The 18,370-nt window shown below is 38.0% G+C and overlaps 1 protein-coding gene across 1 annotated transcript in view; it reads left to right on the top strand.

Moving 5' to 3' along the window:
- The first annotated feature begins 1,372 nt into the window (after nt 1-1,372).
- Nucleotides 1,373-18,370, top strand: part of cfap299 (cilia and flagella associated protein 299) — a 72,238-nt gene continuing 55,240 nt past the window's right edge. The window contains exons 1-2 of the mRNA XM_079873214.1: nt 1,373-1,529; nt 5,244-5,368. Coding sequence (XP_079729340.1) covers nt 1,422-1,529; nt 5,244-5,368 — 233 coding nt within the window. The 5' untranslated portion in view covers nt 1,373-1,421. The remainder of the gene's footprint in view (nt 1,530-5,243; nt 5,369-18,370) is intronic.

Genomic DNA, 18,370 nt, shown 5'->3' with positions numbered 1-18,370 from the left:
AACAGTACTTATAGCACACTTTGTTATTTCTGCATTAGATGCTCCTGAAATCAACAATGTGGCCAAAACCCATATTGCATATGCAAGGTGGTGGTAGTGGATGTCTATGTCTGAAAACGTACCCATTGCAACTGACATAACAGCTGTCTTGTGCCATTATCCTGTTGGGCTGATCCGAGGGGTAAAGCCAGGGTTTGGTGGAGGTCAGACATTCCACTGGAAAATGGTTTACAACAGTGTCTCATTAAATAGGTTGAAATACAGGGGTCAAGACATCAAGGAACCCACATCAAATGGTGTCTGCAATGCATAAGCCATAATCCTGAACAGTGCTATGAAGGTTTCTTCATACTACTTGAATATATGCCAAGACTATGAGCATTGTCTGGGAATGCAATCTTTGCCATTCAAATTCCTTAAGACAATGATGGCAAAATGCACAGAGCATTTCCACACTGAGAATGGTTTGATAAAAGTTTAATGAGCTCTGCCACCTAGTGGTTCAGGATGAATAACTTCTTGTTCATAAAGTTCATAAACATATTGGTATTTTTTCTACATTTGAATTACATCTTACACAACCTTTCAAATAAATGTATTTATTGGATCATTAGGTGTATCAGTTTAAAAAAGCAGACTAGATTTTATTGGGGAAAGAAATACCCCCCAAATACTATTAAAGGACAAGGAAAAAAAGCTCTTCCCTAGAAAAAAGATAACAGATTACGTAAAGTAACTCTTAAAAAAATTAATAATTTATGTTTGCTGTTAATAATGAATAAGTCACACTGTCTCTATACACAACAATGACTCGAGATGAATTTGCATGAAAAATCTGAATGCTTTCATATCTGAGCATCTTTTAGAGTAACAAAGTGATGCGGTTTCTCTAAATAACAACAATTATAATAATATTCAAACTATATGATATTGTATTAGATTACGTTTAGCTATAAAGCTAAGCTACTACGACTGCAAGAAATCATTACGTTATACCTAACGTTACTTATGTTATAGCAGCCTACAATGATAGGCCTATTTAAATAATTGTAATTTATATAGATCAGAGAGGTTACTGTACATCAGCTGATACAACAAGGAAGTAACAGTTAGGCGAACATAAACATGCATTCACCTGCCATTTGGAATGTTAATCAACCTCTCTGCTGCTCTCATCCTAGCGGAATTTAGTAGTTTGTTATTGTTTTGTGCAGCTTGGAGCTCTGAGAAACAGCAAATCTAGACAAACTTACACTGATAAGTTGTTGTGGCTTGAAATCGTTTAACTTTCCAGCGATTGTTTGATTGGGCGGAGCTTGCAAATTTTCATTGGTTCATGATTGGTTTAACGTTACTACCGGAAAACACCAGTACCACTACAGCTCGATCGGTTGCCATGGGAATATTTCAAGGTAAACAACATGGAGGACAACAACGGCGCCTTTGCTGGTGAACCCGTAGAGAAGTTTCGCACCTATGAGGACTTCTTAGATTCTCAGATAAAACCTTTGGATCTATTTTACCTTCAGGTGACGTATTAAAATTCACGCTGTTCGGTACCAGGGCGCAAATCAGATGGTTGATCGAAGTACAACTAACGTTAATCATTTTTAATTTACCGACTGTAAGTTAAACCGTATGAGCCGTGATGTTGTGAAGCTCACAAACACTGTGGGATCGGAAGCATCTAGAAAACAATTGCCTTTTGTTCAACTTCTAATTTAACTTTTTAATGAATCAATATGAATAGTCTGGCAGCGTATCCCAGTCATTTCTCAGTATGGCCTGTGAAATTTTAGCAGTGTAACGATAGATGGCGACATGGTATTCCTGTCCTGCATCATCATGCCAGGTGTTTTTGTGCAATGAATTACATTGTCGTCTTTCAAAACTTAATTAACTGTATTATGGTCTTCAAAAATAGTGCACTTAGCCATTTAAGTAAATTCATTGTAGTTGATTGATTCATATTAACTCAATTATAATCATCATTATTATATTGTAATTTAAGTCTGATTTAGTCAGTTTAAAAAAAGAGCTCCTCAATATTTAAGTATGCACTGTGGGCTAAACACACTGATGTGGCACTTCAACACACAGTTTAACATGGTTGATCAGATCAAAGATGAAATGTGATATTTTATAATTGATCACTTTGGGTTGTTACATTCATTTAAATTTCTTGATTTATTTTTTTCAGCCAAATCAAGTAATGTAGAGATACAGTGTTTGGCTTACAGAACATGATATGTAAAATAATGTTAATAATTAGGACAGCTTAATTGTTTTTACCGGTAATTAACATTTGGGCCTTAAAATGTGATCTACATTTTTTAGACCATTTTTAGAACTTTGGATATAATTAAACAAATAATGGATTTGGTAATAAGACAGTGTTATTTAGAGTGAGGTAAAGTAATTGAATACTAGCCAACATATTTGACACTTAATGTAAGCTCACAGAAACCGACTTTGACCCCACATGGACTGAAGAAGTTAACATTTTTCCATCTGATTTACTTGATTTAAAGTGCTTGGTAGATGATGTTTAGAAATAATTCAAACTTGAGAACTGTGGGAACTGTCAGTAACAGTCTATAAATGCCAATGTGTGGTTTAGGCCTTAGTTGAATTTGTACATTTAAGTAGCCTTCATAAACATGCTTTAGAAAAAAAACATTACTGGTGTGCATCTTCAGACAAAACAATGGCACTGACATATTTTAAGATATGTCAAAACAGCTTCAACATGCATTTTTGTCTAGGACTAAGTTTAAGCCTTGTCCGTGAAACTGGGGGAATATGGATTTGTTTCATATGCGTGTAAGCAAACGGTTTGCAGCAGTAATCGCATGGCTCAGGAAATGCAGCAAAAAAAGTTTTTATTAATTAATAAATCCAAATGGAGAAGGAGATATAGCCTAATACAAAACCTCATTAAACACAAATGACACAGAACAATGAACAGACAGAACTAAGGGTTTAAATGGCTATGAGCTTTGCCATCACAGGAATAAACTGCAATTTTAAATCTAAAATAGAAAATAATTATTTTAAATGATAGATATATGTATATATGTATATATATATATATATATATATATATATATATATATATATATATATATATATATTAGGGTGGCCTTTATTTTTGGACTTTTAAAATCTTCTGCTCTCACCCTCCCAATCAACTCTCCTTTCATGAGAAATGGAAACAAACCAAGTTTTGCTGAGATTGGACTAGCCTACGTTTAGGGTGTGCTCAACAAAATTGAAATTCCGTCTTAATGTAGCATAGAAACAGTTCTATTTAGAACAGTATATTCCTGAAGAACCCTTTATATGCTGTAATGGTTCTTCCTGTTAAGAGTTTAGGGTTCTTTATTCCCGCCTTTTTGTTTTTCAAATCTGTAACTGTAAAAGCCTCCTCATACTGATTTTCTGGAGCTCAGCTATACAACTACACAGACTGTCAACATACTCTCAACAGGTAAATGATTTCTTTCTTAAAATGTCTATAAATTATAACTTTAAAATGGTAACAATCATTTCCTAACAATCATGTCTTTGTCTCTTTTTAGTTTAACAGAACATGTAAGTGTTAGCAGCTCTGTTCAGTTAAGGATAACGTTACTCATCTTCTCTTCTCCACAAAGTAAGTAACAGAGGTATTGAATTTATGATCCATATTGTTCAATTTTTTTTTTTTTTTTTTTTTTTTACTCAATTGTGTATTTTTTTCAGATCAATTTCAGATGCTTTCATGTACCATAACCTCATCATCTGCAGAGACAAACTGCCACTAAGAATACACACATAATGAAGGACATAAAGAAGATTGTGAAGATATTTCACTGGAGCTTGGTCTTCATTACATCTATATAATGTTCAATGTAAATTGTTATTTATTAATGTATTCAGCTAAAAAAACTGTTGTTAGAGCACTGTCATTTTTTGCTACAATTTGCCATGTAAATAAAAAATCAAAGTACCTAATTGGCACCACATGCTGTTTTGTTTGTTTGTTGATGTAAAACCCAAATAGAGGTAACAAGATACATGACAGGTAGATAAAGAGTATCTAAAATAAATTTAAAAAAGACACACAAAAAAAAACAATATTAATATATAATGTTAATTATATCAATATACTAATATTAATGAAAATAAACTATTATTTAAAAGGTTATATAACACCATTATGGCCCTATAACACTTTAAAAGCATGTTCTTTATGGAACCTAATAAAAAGAGTTCTATTGAGCAGCAAAAAGGCTTCTGCTATTTTTACAACCCAAAGAACCCTAATTTGGTACTGTTTAGAACTGTTGATAAAAAAGTTGCATTGAGCATACCCTAAATGACAAATCTGGATGGTATTAGAGAGGTTAATATAAAAAAATAAAAAAATAAGGGCCACCCTAATATATATATATATATATATATATATATATATATATATATATATATATATATCGCAAAATAGCTGTTACTTTATTTGATTAAATAAATTCAAAGTAAACCTCAAACTTTTAAATGATAGTGTATACAATGTTACATGATTAAGTATAATATGTTTCTATTATCTATCTTTGGTCTTTGTTTTAAATTATAATTTAGACTTAGATTCTTTGTTTGTTTTTTTTTCTTAAAATTTCATGTTACAAATATATATATCTTTGTTTGGCGTATTAAGCAAACCCATGGTGTCCGTTTCAACCTTACAGAAAAAAAAAAAAAAAATGTTTTACCTATTTTTACTTGATATTTTTAGAGTATTGTATAAATGCAGTCATTTTAACAGCGAGTTTAACCCTTCACAAATGGATTTTGCCAGCTTTCCAGGTTTTTCCTTGGCAGCAGCTCTCTAAAATCTCAATGCCCTATAACCACACGAAAGCCGCTCCTCCTTTTGAGGGTATTAGGAATTTCACTAAATCATATTTAAATTATACTGCCCACTTTTAACTAGGCTGCAGTGACATGTGGCAAAAATCCTTGATCCTGGCAGCTATGAAACTGTCAGCACAGCTCATGTAATTTTGTCATAGAAATATCATGTATACTAAAATTAGATTGTTAGAAATAGCACTTGAGCACAAAACTAGCACAAATGTGTCATAAATACACTGGCCTCAGCAGATTGGTGAATTGCATGATTTTTATTTTATTTTTCTCTCATATTAATCAGTCATCTTCATCCATCCCCAGCTCAGCAGATCTGTGTTTTTGCTCCTCTATAGGATCAGGAACTGGCCCGCCAGCTGGTGGAGCTGGGCCACAAGGATAGCAGTTTGGAAAGGGAGGAATTTGAGACAAGGAAAGCAGCTGCCGAGGCCTCCAGGCTTGCTTCAGGGAGCCAACAGAAGTAAGGTTTTTGTGTAGTGACCATGAAAAGGGGACAGATTTCACACCAGTATGTGACCTCGATGAAAATATTTTTTCCAGTAAATGTATTGGGCTTCATTCATGAAACTTGAGCAGAATGAATTTCTGCGTAAACCATTTGTTAAACCATTCTGACGTAAATTGTCACATTCAATTTAATGTTGCATTCTACGTACGAATGGTTTTACGAACAATCTATACAGTGATTCATTCTGCTCAAGTTTCATGAATGAGGCCCATTGACTTTGAAGAATTAATTAATTAATGACGCACATTCATTGTAAATATCAAAGTCATCAAATGACAGTAAGATGGTAACAAATAATCTTGGATTATAGGATCTAAAAGTCCAAGGACACAACAGCCTCTTTTTAGAGCAATTTTGGCTAAAAGCACTATGGACTGACATGAATGCTCTTTATAGATGCACCTGACGGCTCATGTGTTTCTTAAACGCAGATCTTTCATCCCTTCACTGTAAGAGAGGCAAAAGTTGTGTTTATGTATGTTTGTGGGAGTTTTTGGGATGCTGTAAACTCAGACTCTGACTTGGACGAGGATTGCATAGTTGGTGTGGTGAGGCTTCAGGAAACATTTTTGGAGAACTATATTTGTGTTTTTTCTGGCTGCTTATGGCAGACGTGTCTTTGTGGCATTCGATGCTTGTCAAAATGCTCAGAAATTCTGCGTCTCAGTTCAAGTAAAATAATACGTCAAAAGAAAGAAACGTCTATTTCAGATGAAATTGCAGTCAAATAAGAAAATAACTCTATAGGCATATAATTTGATACAGCCTTTTGCAATGGAAAGCACTATCAGAGGCTATTGTGTTTACTTGAAGCCAATAAACTTTCTCAGCAAGAAGCTCATATAGCCAGTGACAGCAGGCCTCAAAGATTTAAAAGATTAATTGACTAAGTAGTTCTCAACATAACATAACCGCAAATACATGAAAACAGTCAAATAGAGTATATTTGATTTGGTGCAGTTAACTGTGACTCTTGGTTAGCAAGTTGATGCTAGTAAAGAGTAATGTTAATGTGGTTGACATTAACATTTCTCACTGCCTATGTCCTCCACACGAGGGCCCCATCACTTCAGTTCCTAGGTTAAGCTTACCGTATCTATGCCTATCAAGTCCAGCTCTCTTAAGTATAGTTGTATGCTGCAAAGTTACTTTACTTGAATTCTCAATAGTCTCCTGTCATTTAGATATGGTTAGAATTGAGGTTGTATTAGTGACTAGGATCACAATGCACATGACCCGTTACTCTGATTGGGAAGAAAAATCAACCACTTGTAATGAAAGACCAAATGGCATTTTTGCACCCTTGAAGGGTACTGTAGGGAGGGGACGTGACTTTGTCAAATGAAAGCAAGCAATATAATTATCTTCCACTGTGTTGTTAGTGTACAGACAATAGTCTTTTATGGAAATAATTTAACTGTTTTGATCACATGATCCTGGATAGCAGTTAGCTATTACGCCATGATCATAGCAGTTACCTATTACGCCATGATCAGGAGTTTTGCCTCAAGGTTAGGCATCATGAAAAGATAAATGACTATATAATGGCTGAAATAAGTGTTGACAGATTATTATTATTATTATTATTATTATTAACATTTAGTTGTCATTGCATTTAGTTTTTGGTACCGATATGTTGATATAGATATCAACTGTATCTTGATATAGTTGATATAGAAGGATTTTTCTCACTTTTATACATATGTTTTTGGGGGTTTTTTTGCACTAAAAGTGAGAAAAATCCAGTCAAAAGTTTGGGGATGGTACAATTTTTTTATGTTTATGTTGAAAGAAAAAAGCTTTGTGCTCAGTCAAAACAGTAGCCTAATATTATTAAAGGGATACTCCACTTTAAAATGAAAATTCTGTCATCATATACTCACCCTCATGTTGTTTAAAGGAGTCATAACCTGCAAATTTCACTTTTCCACGAGAATCAATGTATGTTATGATTGCATAATGATTATACACTGGCCGGGAAGCCGATATTTAAAAGTGAAGCGTTTGTTTACCTCAGGGTTTGTAAAATAGCCCACGTGCACGCGCACTAAAAAACGAGATTTTGATTTCAGCCCCGTCTTGACGTCAAGACGGGGCAGGATATACCAGATATATGGACACCGCAGCAGGAAGCCCGCCCTTCCCCTCTCCCCCTCATATTCAGTTCAGTCGCGAAAGATGGAGAAACCGAGTGCACACGTGAGTTGCTCTGTGGTTGACTGCCAGAAACAACATGCGAATGTGTTTTCTATACCAAAAACGGACCAAACTATCAGGGACCAGTGGATAAAATTCATTTTTAATGACGCTGTCCCAGCAACACTTTCAACTGGCTTATTGTTCGGTGTCTGCGCTAAACATTTTACGCCGGAATCATTCACAAATTTGGGCCAATATCAGGCGAAGTTGGCCACGAAGCTCCGTTTGAAAAAAGGTGCCATTCCAACCATCCGGGACTTGCCTGAAATTGAAACGGTAAGACTGTTTTTATTGCTCTACTGTGTGTAACAAACAGCAGCTAACAGCTAACTAATGCGGCTATTGTAACGTTAGCTTCAAGGTAAACACGGGGAATGGACTCTACGTCCACGACAGCCAAAACATCGCATCAGATCTCGCGAGACAATAATGCCTTCAGAAATAAAGGTTTTAGGAGCTCTGTTTTTATTTTTTTTTCCACTTTTATTTTTTAGAAGGGTATGAAAGACTATAATACAGCAGTAGGTATCCAAATTAAGACTAGGTTATGACTCCTTTAAAACCTGTATGAATTTCTTTCTTCTGCTGAACAGAAAGGAAGATATTTAGAAGAATGTCAGTAACCAGACAGTTTCTGGTACCATTGACTTCCATAGTAGGAAAAAATATATACTATGGAAGTCAATGGTACCAGAAACTGACATTCTTCTAAATATCTTCCTTTCTGTTCAGAAGAAGAAAGAAATTCATACAGGTTTGAAACAACATGAGGGTGAATATATGATGACAGAATTTTCATTTTAAAGTGGAGTATCCTTTTAAGATTCAAAATATTTTTTTTCCATTTTTAATATATTTTCAAATGTAATTTATTCCTGTGATGGTACAGCTGAATTTTCATGGTCCTTCAGAAATCATTCTAATATGCTGATTTTGTGCTCAAGAAAAATTGTATAAATGTTTGCTGGTTAATGCTTTTGTAAAAAAAAAAAAAAGAAGAAGAAGGATTCTCTAATGAATAGAAAGTTCAAAAGAACAGCATTTATTTGAAATAGAAATATTTTGTAACATGCACTATCACCTATGATCAATTTACTGCATCCTTGCTGAATAAAACAATCAATTTCTTTTTAACGGTAATGTTACATACATAAGTAAATGATAAGTGAATAATTTTTTTTATTATTAAAATTTTATTGTGGTTACCTATAACTAAAAAAAAACGTTATCCTTTTGTGACCCCTTCTCAATTGCAACCTTCCAGTGTGCGTTTTCTCTCTCTCTTCCTTCCACTCTTTCTAACTGCCTTTTCAGGCCTCTTTTTGCTCTTGGAGACCTTTAGTGCCTGCAGGTGTATAAATAGAGATGTTTTCAATTAAGACGTGCTTTTTGCCTGTAGCGTGCATCTGATCAATGAATGCCCCTGCACCTGTGGTAATAAAATACTAAAGGACGAGGGAGACTGTGCTATGAATGCTAATCAGATGTTGCCCTATTGTTGCTCTGTTATAGGCTAGCACATAACATGCTTCATTTGACAGATAGGCATTGTGGTATCCTGCCAACAAATCACAATTGAACAAACGAAGGGATTTCACCCTGAGAAACTCAATACTTGACGCAATGGGAAAAGCTTGAATGGAAGAGATGGTTGACTGAAAGATGGCTATTGGTGAAAAGGTTCCACAATAGCTTATGACTGCATTGAAATAATGGACAACAGTAAACGCTATTCTCTTTATGTGATTAAAAGTAGACAAGGGGTTGACTGAATGCCTTACTCCTTCATCACCGTCTCTCATGCTCTTTCTTTCTCTCTGCATCTTTGTGACTTCTTCAAGATGAATGTGAATTAATCAGATGAGTGAAAGCATTACTTATTTCCACTAATAAATCAGGTCCATACAGAGGGAATGGGAGCGATTGTGAGTTTGGCTCAGATCTGAGCAAATGAATCATGCAAAAAAACACACACACAAAAAAACACCATAGTCGCATAATCCATTTCTCCTGTACTGGCATTTAGCGCAGAGACCATGTTGAAAACCAACTCATGCCCTCTCAGCAAGTTTACAATTCACAGTGTCCTCATAAATGCTGCACCACTAGGTCTGGATCAAAAGCATAAGGTCACGCAGGTTCCGAGCATTCTGGTGCGAGTTTCAGAGGCGAGGGAGCATGGTGGTTTTACGCAGGCCTGATATGAGGCCCTGGCAGGAGCCCTGAAACCTGCAGCCTGGCCCGGGCCCAGCAGTAAATGTCAGCAGATGTCCTGACCTCGCGTGCTCATGACAGGCTGTGGAGACTCGAGCTCGAACCCTCCCCCCAAACCCCCAGCACAACCACAGCCATGCTCTTTGTCCATTGTTTGGCTTCTTCGAAAAAATGTCACTCTACACAAATTCACCCCTTTCGAAATTGATGGTTGGAGCCATCGCTTACTAGCCAAGTAAAACCCTGCTGCGAACACAGACTGTACATATGCACCGCAGTGTTAATCCCTCACACACATAGGCTGAAATAAGACCTTCAGCCCTGTTTTTCAGGGCACGGTCAGGAGGATAGCTTGGCCTGTGCTGGTTGTCCCACAACGACCCAGCATATGAGGTGCTAAATGAAGCTGATTGGAAAGTTCTTCCATACGCGAGTCGTGCCAATCAGACACGACAGAATACAGTAAAACGGTAAGACTATAACAATACCTAAGATTTATAAATTGAGATTTGCAGTCATAAGCATAGTGAACATTCACTTTAAAGGAAATGGTTTGCCTAGGCGTCATTTATGTTGGGATGTCAACACCACTTTTTCCCATGGTACTAACGTTTTGTAATTGTCTTTTTTTTTTCTGTTGGAAAGAGAAGAATAGCTTGCGGCAGTGATATCTAATACAGAAGAATTGTAAAGCAGATCTCTTTTCTATTCTCTGCTCTCTATTCAAGTGCTTCAATTGATTGATTGTATCCACAAACCACTATGTAAAGAGAATTTAAGCTTTAATTTAAAATTTGATATTAGTTGAAACATATCATACACTTTCCAAGGGCCGAGCATTCCTTGTCATTTACTAATGCTCACATTATCACCTTTTGTGTTCTGTAGAAGATAGAAATGCACACAGGTCTGCAACAACATGAGGGAGAGTATGATGACAGAGATTTCATTTTTGGGAGGATACTAATAAGGTTGTTTGCAACTATTTCCTTTCTGCATCTACCCCAGGGTTCAACACTGCATTTATTTCTACTTTGTTTCCGGCAACCTTCCTTCAGCAGTGACTTAAAACAGATGTTTATTAGGGTCTGTCCTCTCCTGGAGGACTAACCCTTTCCTAAGGTCTCTGTGGCAGTAAATGAGACTTAACAAGACACCTGATGTGCACTAACAGATGAGGCTATTCTTAGGAGGTAGTTGTAGTCCCCACTGTTCCCACATTTGCTTTATAGAAATACTTTTCAGACCACAGAAAACCTAAAAGTGATGAGCCAGCAATTTCATTTACGAAATGTTTGCTGAGTGGGAATTTGACCTGTCTGTGTTTCAGCAATCTGTCGTAGCTGATCATTCATCTACCTGAGAGTCCAGAAGAGCAACAAATAGGCCTAACTGTTAAAGGGATAGTTCACCCAAAAAAAACGGTTGACCATTTACAATGGTAGGAAAAAAATTCCATGGAAGTCATTGGCTACCATCAACTATCTGGGTACCAACATTCTTTAAAATATCTTTGTTTGTGTTCAGCAGAAGAAAGAAACTCATACAGGCTTGGAACAACTTGAGGGTTAGTAAATGATGACAAATTTTTTATTTTCAATTTAACTATCTTTTTGTCTCTACCTTACATGAATAGGCCTACATTGTATTTGTTAGCTAACTACGCGATTTGTTTATGTACATTTCTGAAATACATTACTTGGACACAGTCACCTCTGATAAAAGATCACACTAAATGTTTATGTAGACATGCATTTTCTGTAAAGCTGCTTCAAAATTATATGTATAGTGAAAAGCGCTATTCACCTTATTTTTCACGCAAGAGCGGGCGCCGCCATTTTTTAAATATAATGTGTTAGATATCCGGTAAGCCACTTCCGCTAATCGTAGTTGTACTGTGAACCTGTAGTTTTGCGTCGACTGTGTAGTTTTGACTGGCTAGCTACATGCTGTGTGAACACGCTGGCAATGCGAATTGCTTGTTATTTTTATGTTAATAGTTAAGTGTATCTGTTGCATTAACCATTCAATCACCATTTTGAGTTCTTTGCACGCACATGCTTAATGTGTGACACGATGCATTACATGTGAAACGGTGCATGTTGAATTACGTTAAGGTTCTAAATGCAGCAGTAGTTTATGTATTTCTCATGTGTGTATTTGAGCGATACATTTGTGAGAAACCGCCAAAATTTCCGTACGTTTGCTATTTCCACTTCGTTAATGGCAGACCCATGGAAGATCATCCCTTTAATATTTGGTCACTTCTTTATGATAGAAATGTTGAAGCCACTGTAATTTCTTGAACAATAATATGTGGACATCAAAACACGCACACTCATGAGGGTTTAAGCTTTTATTTTGAAGTCGCGATGAATTAAAGGTGCTCTAAGCGATGTCACGTGTTTTTTAGGCCAAAACATTTTTTGTCACATACAGCAAACATCTCCTCCCCATCCGCTAGCTGTCTGTCCCCTGAACACACTGAAAAAAAATGCGGTCTCTGTAGACAGGCCAGGCTTCACAAACGCCAACAAAAACAAACTGGGCTAACCCTCACCACGAAACATAACAAACTGTTCCAGCCAATAACCGACAAGAAGGATTTGGGGGTGGGGTTTGGGGGGTTAGTGCTCGGATGAGGAGGAGGGAAGGTCTAGCTAGCCTCTGTTTTGTTTGACAATACTTCGAACGTCAACAAGAAGTGACGTCACCCAACATCACTTAGAGCACCTTTGACAGTTTGCATATATAGAAACATATTGATGTATTCTCCTGTGTTGGCATAGGTTTATAGATTATTTACGTTACAAATCTGGTGAAATGGCGCACATTGCGTTCCAATGAACGTCATAAGCAAGCCAAACTCAGAGCATATACAGATATGGCATTTGTTAAACGAGTTGCTGAGACGCGAAGACCCGTCTACTCCGAGTCACAACACAAAATAATTGAAAATATTCTCATAAGATGTCAGGCCACTTCTTCATTTCATCCCCCCACCGCGGGTGTAATAAATATTAACCATCACAGTGTTTAATAGTGTTTTGTGTGTGCTACCATAGCATGGCTTCTTACCTACCAACTAGCGAAACGACCATAGACACAGCAACCCCATAGACTTCAACGGAGAAAAGTTAACTCAATTAGAAGCACTCACTTACTGGCTGAGTGTACTGCGCAGCCTCAAACTGAGCTTGACGACATAGATGTGACGTGAGCAACCTATCTGACAGTTGTAAGTCTTCTAGTAGCTGTGCCAAGAGAAATCTGAATCATTCCCTTCCGAATCTTGCAGAGACGGAGAGCAGGAGAAGGAGCTGTCCATGAGCTAGGAGCAGGAGCAACTTTATGACTCCTGTATGACTTTATGACTCCTTTATGACTTCTCCCTTGACTTAATCGGACTTACTGCCTCCACGTCCCCCCGATTGCCTGCGAGCTTCTCCTTCTGTCTACGGTAATTTCTCTACTGTGCGACAGAGAGTCGCGTGTTTATGATGCAATCGTTAGCCTATTTTTACAAAAACCGCTTCTACGGGGCCATAGTGTAAGATACAAGGTAATGGAGCCTTTTATACATTGTCGTATTTCTTTAGAAATAAACAATGGACAAATGGAGTCTTTAAACGCCTCAGATGTAAAGTTATTCGCTGTCAAAGTGACGCCAAAATGAATTGGAGTCAATGGAATGCTAACAGCAGGTGATGGCTTGTTAGCCAATGGATGCCCCCATAGAAGGTACGCTTTCCGGGTGCTCGATTACCCCCTTGGAAACGACACATTAAAAGGAAGTACGTCATTGTATTTACTTCCGCGTTGCAAACTAAGGTGGTACGTCGCTCGCGAGCTACCAAGTAACTCGTGGCCTGATTCACAAATCGCGACTTTTGTGCGCTCAAGTTCGTTATTTCAAATGTAGGCTTGAGGTAAGCGTGCTCATAATAGAAGTGATGCGCTCGTTTTTCCAGGCGCAGCGAGATAAAAAAAAAACTTTTCATAATGCCGCAAGCGCACCGCATGTCATGTGACAAGAACCAGCCAATCAGCTTCACCCTTTCCCTAACAACATTGAAAGCTCAGTCAACACGGAGGATGGGGGTGCACCCAAACACTACGGGTTTTTTCTCTTCTCCGTAAATAAATCTTGTAGCAGAGCTACAGCAAGCGTTTTTCGGTGGTGGAAATCCATTAATAAAACTTCTTTGTCGTTGTGGAGAGCACGGTTCATGGTTGCATAGCAACGATACACGCCACGGGACCGCAATCTCTTTGGCAAGAAGAAAGCGGCGCGGTCGCGCCTTCCACGTGTTTTAGACGCGATATGTGAACGGCCAAGACGTACTTTTCATCTAATCAGAGTGAGCTAATATAGACAGTTGTTCCACCCCCTCCAATGCAAATCAAGTTTGACATATCTGCCATGAGGTTATTATTTTTATTTAGCCTATTTATGAACATGCAAATGTAATTACAATAACAGAAAAACAAACAAAGTTTCAATCAAGCAAGAAAAAGCTAAGTTAGCAGGAGTCTCACAGAGGCACAGCATGCAGTGTAGGTTTCTTTCTGTGTGAAAACATGACGGAAAGCAGAATGCTGAGAGAAATTATTTGAAAGAATTAATTAATTAATTATTTGAATGTATCTCTAAGGGGGAACCAACTGTCTTTAGAAAAGTTTCGATGGCATTTGCTTTTCATCTTTCCTCTGTATAATGCCTAATAAAGTACTGTTTATAAGTGCAGCTCTGCTGTGTTTACAGAGGTTACCAGGGAAACAGCTCTATTACTGCTGTTCCATAAGCGCCACCTACTGATGGAGAGTGGATTTACATTTTCATTCAGCCTTTTGTTCAGACTGTGAAAATCAGACCGAATTTTTACTATTAATTCTAAAAGATAAGCTAATGTGTATTCTAAATGTCAGTCCTGACTCATCATTTTTATAAAAATGATTTAAAGGCTGAAATATGTGAGGTATATCTTTTTATAAAACCTTTTTTGTCAAAACTTTATTTGAACTTGTACATATTAGTAGATAACATGTTGCAAGATTCTCCTTTAAAATCTGGCCATCATTTTTAATGTTATTATTTGAATGTTTATGTAAATAAAAGTGCATATTGATGCTTATTTTATTTGTTATTTGTTGGTTTGCGACATAAAACTTGGTAAATTGATTTCATTGTGTAGTATTAGTACTTTTTGAACAGGATTCTCTGATAACCGTGATCATTTTGGTCACTATAATCATGAAATTTTCATACCATTTCATTATGATGCACTATAAAATCAACTATAGTTATGTGTTTTTACAGTATAATATGCAAAGTACTATTTTCCATAAAAAACTGTAATCTCTGATTCTGTTCTTTTCTGACATTAAAGGGTGACATATATAGGTCTTCAAAAACTCTTTTAGGTCTAAAACAGTTTGGATAGTTGTTAATATGAGAGTTATGAGACATTATTTAAGAGATTTAAGTATTGTATAACATGAGTAGCTCTCAGCCACTTTCATTTTTAAAAAGTAGCTCTCAAATGAAAAAAGGTTGGGGACCCCTGCGCTATACAAATAAATGTGAACTGAGTTCAATTGAACTATCCCTTTTACAGTTAGTTGTTGCTCCTCTGGACTCTCCTGTTGAGGGAGATGGATGAACAACATGAGGGTGAGTAAATAAGCATTTTCATTTTTGAAACTATCCCTTCAATGACACAATATCTACCATCATAATTATAGGGAGAAATAGAAGTTTTCTTGACATATATAGGTTTTTGTTCCCACCATCCACTCCAAAATCTAAGCTTAGATTAGTTGATTTTAACTTGTACTAAATTAATTTTGGGTTATATTCAAATCAACTGAGCAAATATTCTCACTCACCAGAATTAAAAGTCAACTTCCTTGCTCAGCATGTTAGTATTGAAAAGGAATGGGATTTGTCAGGAATAACAAGATCTTATTTCAGTTTCCTTTAAAGAGCTTTGCGATGGATTTATTCAATCTGGTATTAATGTTCTATTTCACTGACTTGTCACGTTACTTTTTCACATCTTTATTACTTGTCTTAAAGCAGGCAAACTTTTGGATTTGCTACGGATGTTGTTTTGAGTAAAATAAGGTTTTTAAAAAATTAGTTGGGCACATGTGGAGTCAATTTAATAGTGTGGATCTTGTTACGAAGCTGGTGTTGAATTGTGCTCTGAATGATTGAGACCAGGGAAGACTATTGCACAAAATCTACAGTGCTGATATGGATTAGGACTCAGTTACAGCACTAAAAAACTAAAAACAATGAACAGTCACAGTCAGTCTATTCCCAAAAGACTTTCTTTCATTTCAAGTGTGTAGGTGGTTATTGGTTATTTTTAAAGTCCCCCAGTTGTCAATAATGTTATCCCTTAAAACTCATCTTTGATCACCAAAATTGCATATTTAAAAGTTATTTTTTTCCTGTGAAAATTCATGCCTTAAAAGAGGTTGAATGTAACTCTACACCCTTGCTTTATTTAGTATACGCAGTTCCATGAATATGCAAATGAGCTTGAACTTGCAAATGAACTTGATTTATACCACAGGAGGTCTTTAAATTTTACAACATAGCCTACCACAGAGGTGCCCAAACTTTTTACTACAAAGGGCTAAAAATTTACCTTGATTGAGGCCAGCAGGCTGCATTATATCCAACTCCTTTTAATCAAAGGTCATTACTAGGGTTGGGAATCAAAATAGATTCCAGTTCTGGAAACAAATACTTAGGGGTCAGGAATTGGATACTTTTTAAACCATTCAAAAGCAAGAAGACGTGAAAGACAATGTCTCAGTTATGTATGTAACCCTCGTTCCATGAAGGACTCAACGGAGACGTCACGTCAGACGTGATCTGACGAATTGGGATCTCGCCTGAGAGCCCAATCACCTTTGATTGTAAACTAAATGAGCCAATGCACATTGGCGTGCAAGATTTGCATCACGCACCCCGCCACGAATGGAAGCGCACTTGCATTGCACATTCAGGTTTTCGCTGAGGAGCCGAGCCGGTGACCTGGCCGTTCAGCGGTGGTACAGTAATTGTGGCGACGGGACGTAACGTCTCTGTTTCCTCCTTCAGGGAACGAGGGTTACATACATAACCGAAACGTTCCCTATCAGTCAGTCACCTTCGACGTTACGTCAGACGTGATCTGATGAATTGGGATCCTTACCAGAGCGCCACTATTGCTGCTTCTTCCAGCCCTCCGCGTAAGCCACCTGATCCCCCCGCACTTACTGGGGCGGAAGATGGGACAGGGCTTTACGCCAAGACAGTCAATCACTGCTGTTCCGCATGACCCATACAGTGAGATTATTGGATAATACTGGGAAAGGGGGAAAGGGGTGCTACAGAATCCACATCCTACTTGTAGTGAGGTTTCGTGTGGAAACTACACATATGGACTGGCCATTAGGGCAGTGCAACATATGGAATTTCCCTGAGGTAGCTCCAGCCTAGTTAGAGGGCAGTCAACACCGGCAGGGACCACAGAGCGGACTCTGCCAAGGGAAAGACATGGGATCGCCGACAGGGCAATCATACCATAGAAGAATACACATATGGGATCACCGTAAGGATCACAACATATGGCACCTAGCCTAGCACAGGGGTCAACCATTGGTCGTATTTACGAGTGTTAGGTCTGGCTTTTGACGCTCTGCCACGTCTGACTGCTGAGGGTGGTGGAGGAACTCAACAGGGTTTGTCAGCTGGGGAACTCAACTGAGGAGCAAGCTAAGTGCACGTATCCGGTCCATAGGAGAGGAATGGCGCAGCCAGCGAGACACCGAGTGGGATTCGATTCGAATTCTAGGCATCATGCCTGATCCTTGATCACACTCTTGATAGAAGCCAGCACAGTCAGGAGCACTGTCTTTATTGACAGAATTTTCAGCTCAATTGACTGCAGCGGTTTGAAGGGGGCTCTCTGTAATGCCGTAAGCACCAATGAGAGATCCCAAGAGGGTACGGGGTGAGGGCGAGGAGATAGAATGAAATAGAATAGAAAATTTGCCAACATCTCGCACCTCTGCAAGGTTTAGCTAGGGGGCGCTTTTGGACCACCAAGGTGGACATCTTCTGGCCGAGGGCCTGCGCTGTGACTTTCATCACGGTCAGTCACCATGAACAGTTCCTTCATCAACCCCGGCTCAGAAATACCCTCGTGCATTTTGAGTACTTTGGCCTCATAGACTTGCAGGGTGGCCATCGCATGCAGGGCAGAGGCGGCCTGTCCAGCAGCACTGTAAGCCCCAGCTGCTGTTGTCTCACAGGTGCTGGATGGGTTTGCGGATGACCCCACCAGGTGGCAGCATTCTGCAGCACAGCAACCGCACACTCCATCTGGGTAATCCCTATGAACCCCTGACCCCTCCCCACCATCGATGGTAGCGAGAGAGGAAAAAGATTTTATGCAGATTTTGGCATTTTTGGCGTTCCATATTGGCGCCAATATGCTTCCATACTGACAAAGTTCTTCATGCACATCCAGGAAGAATGTG

Source organism: Squalius cephalus (assembly GCF_949319135.1).
Source record: "Squalius cephalus genome assembly, chromosome: 5".
NCBI lineage: Eukaryota > Metazoa > Chordata > Actinopteri > Cypriniformes > Leuciscidae > Squalius > Squalius cephalus.
The sequence above is the reverse complement of the archived record's forward strand: the minus strand, read 5'-3'. Positions and strand labels throughout refer to the sequence as shown.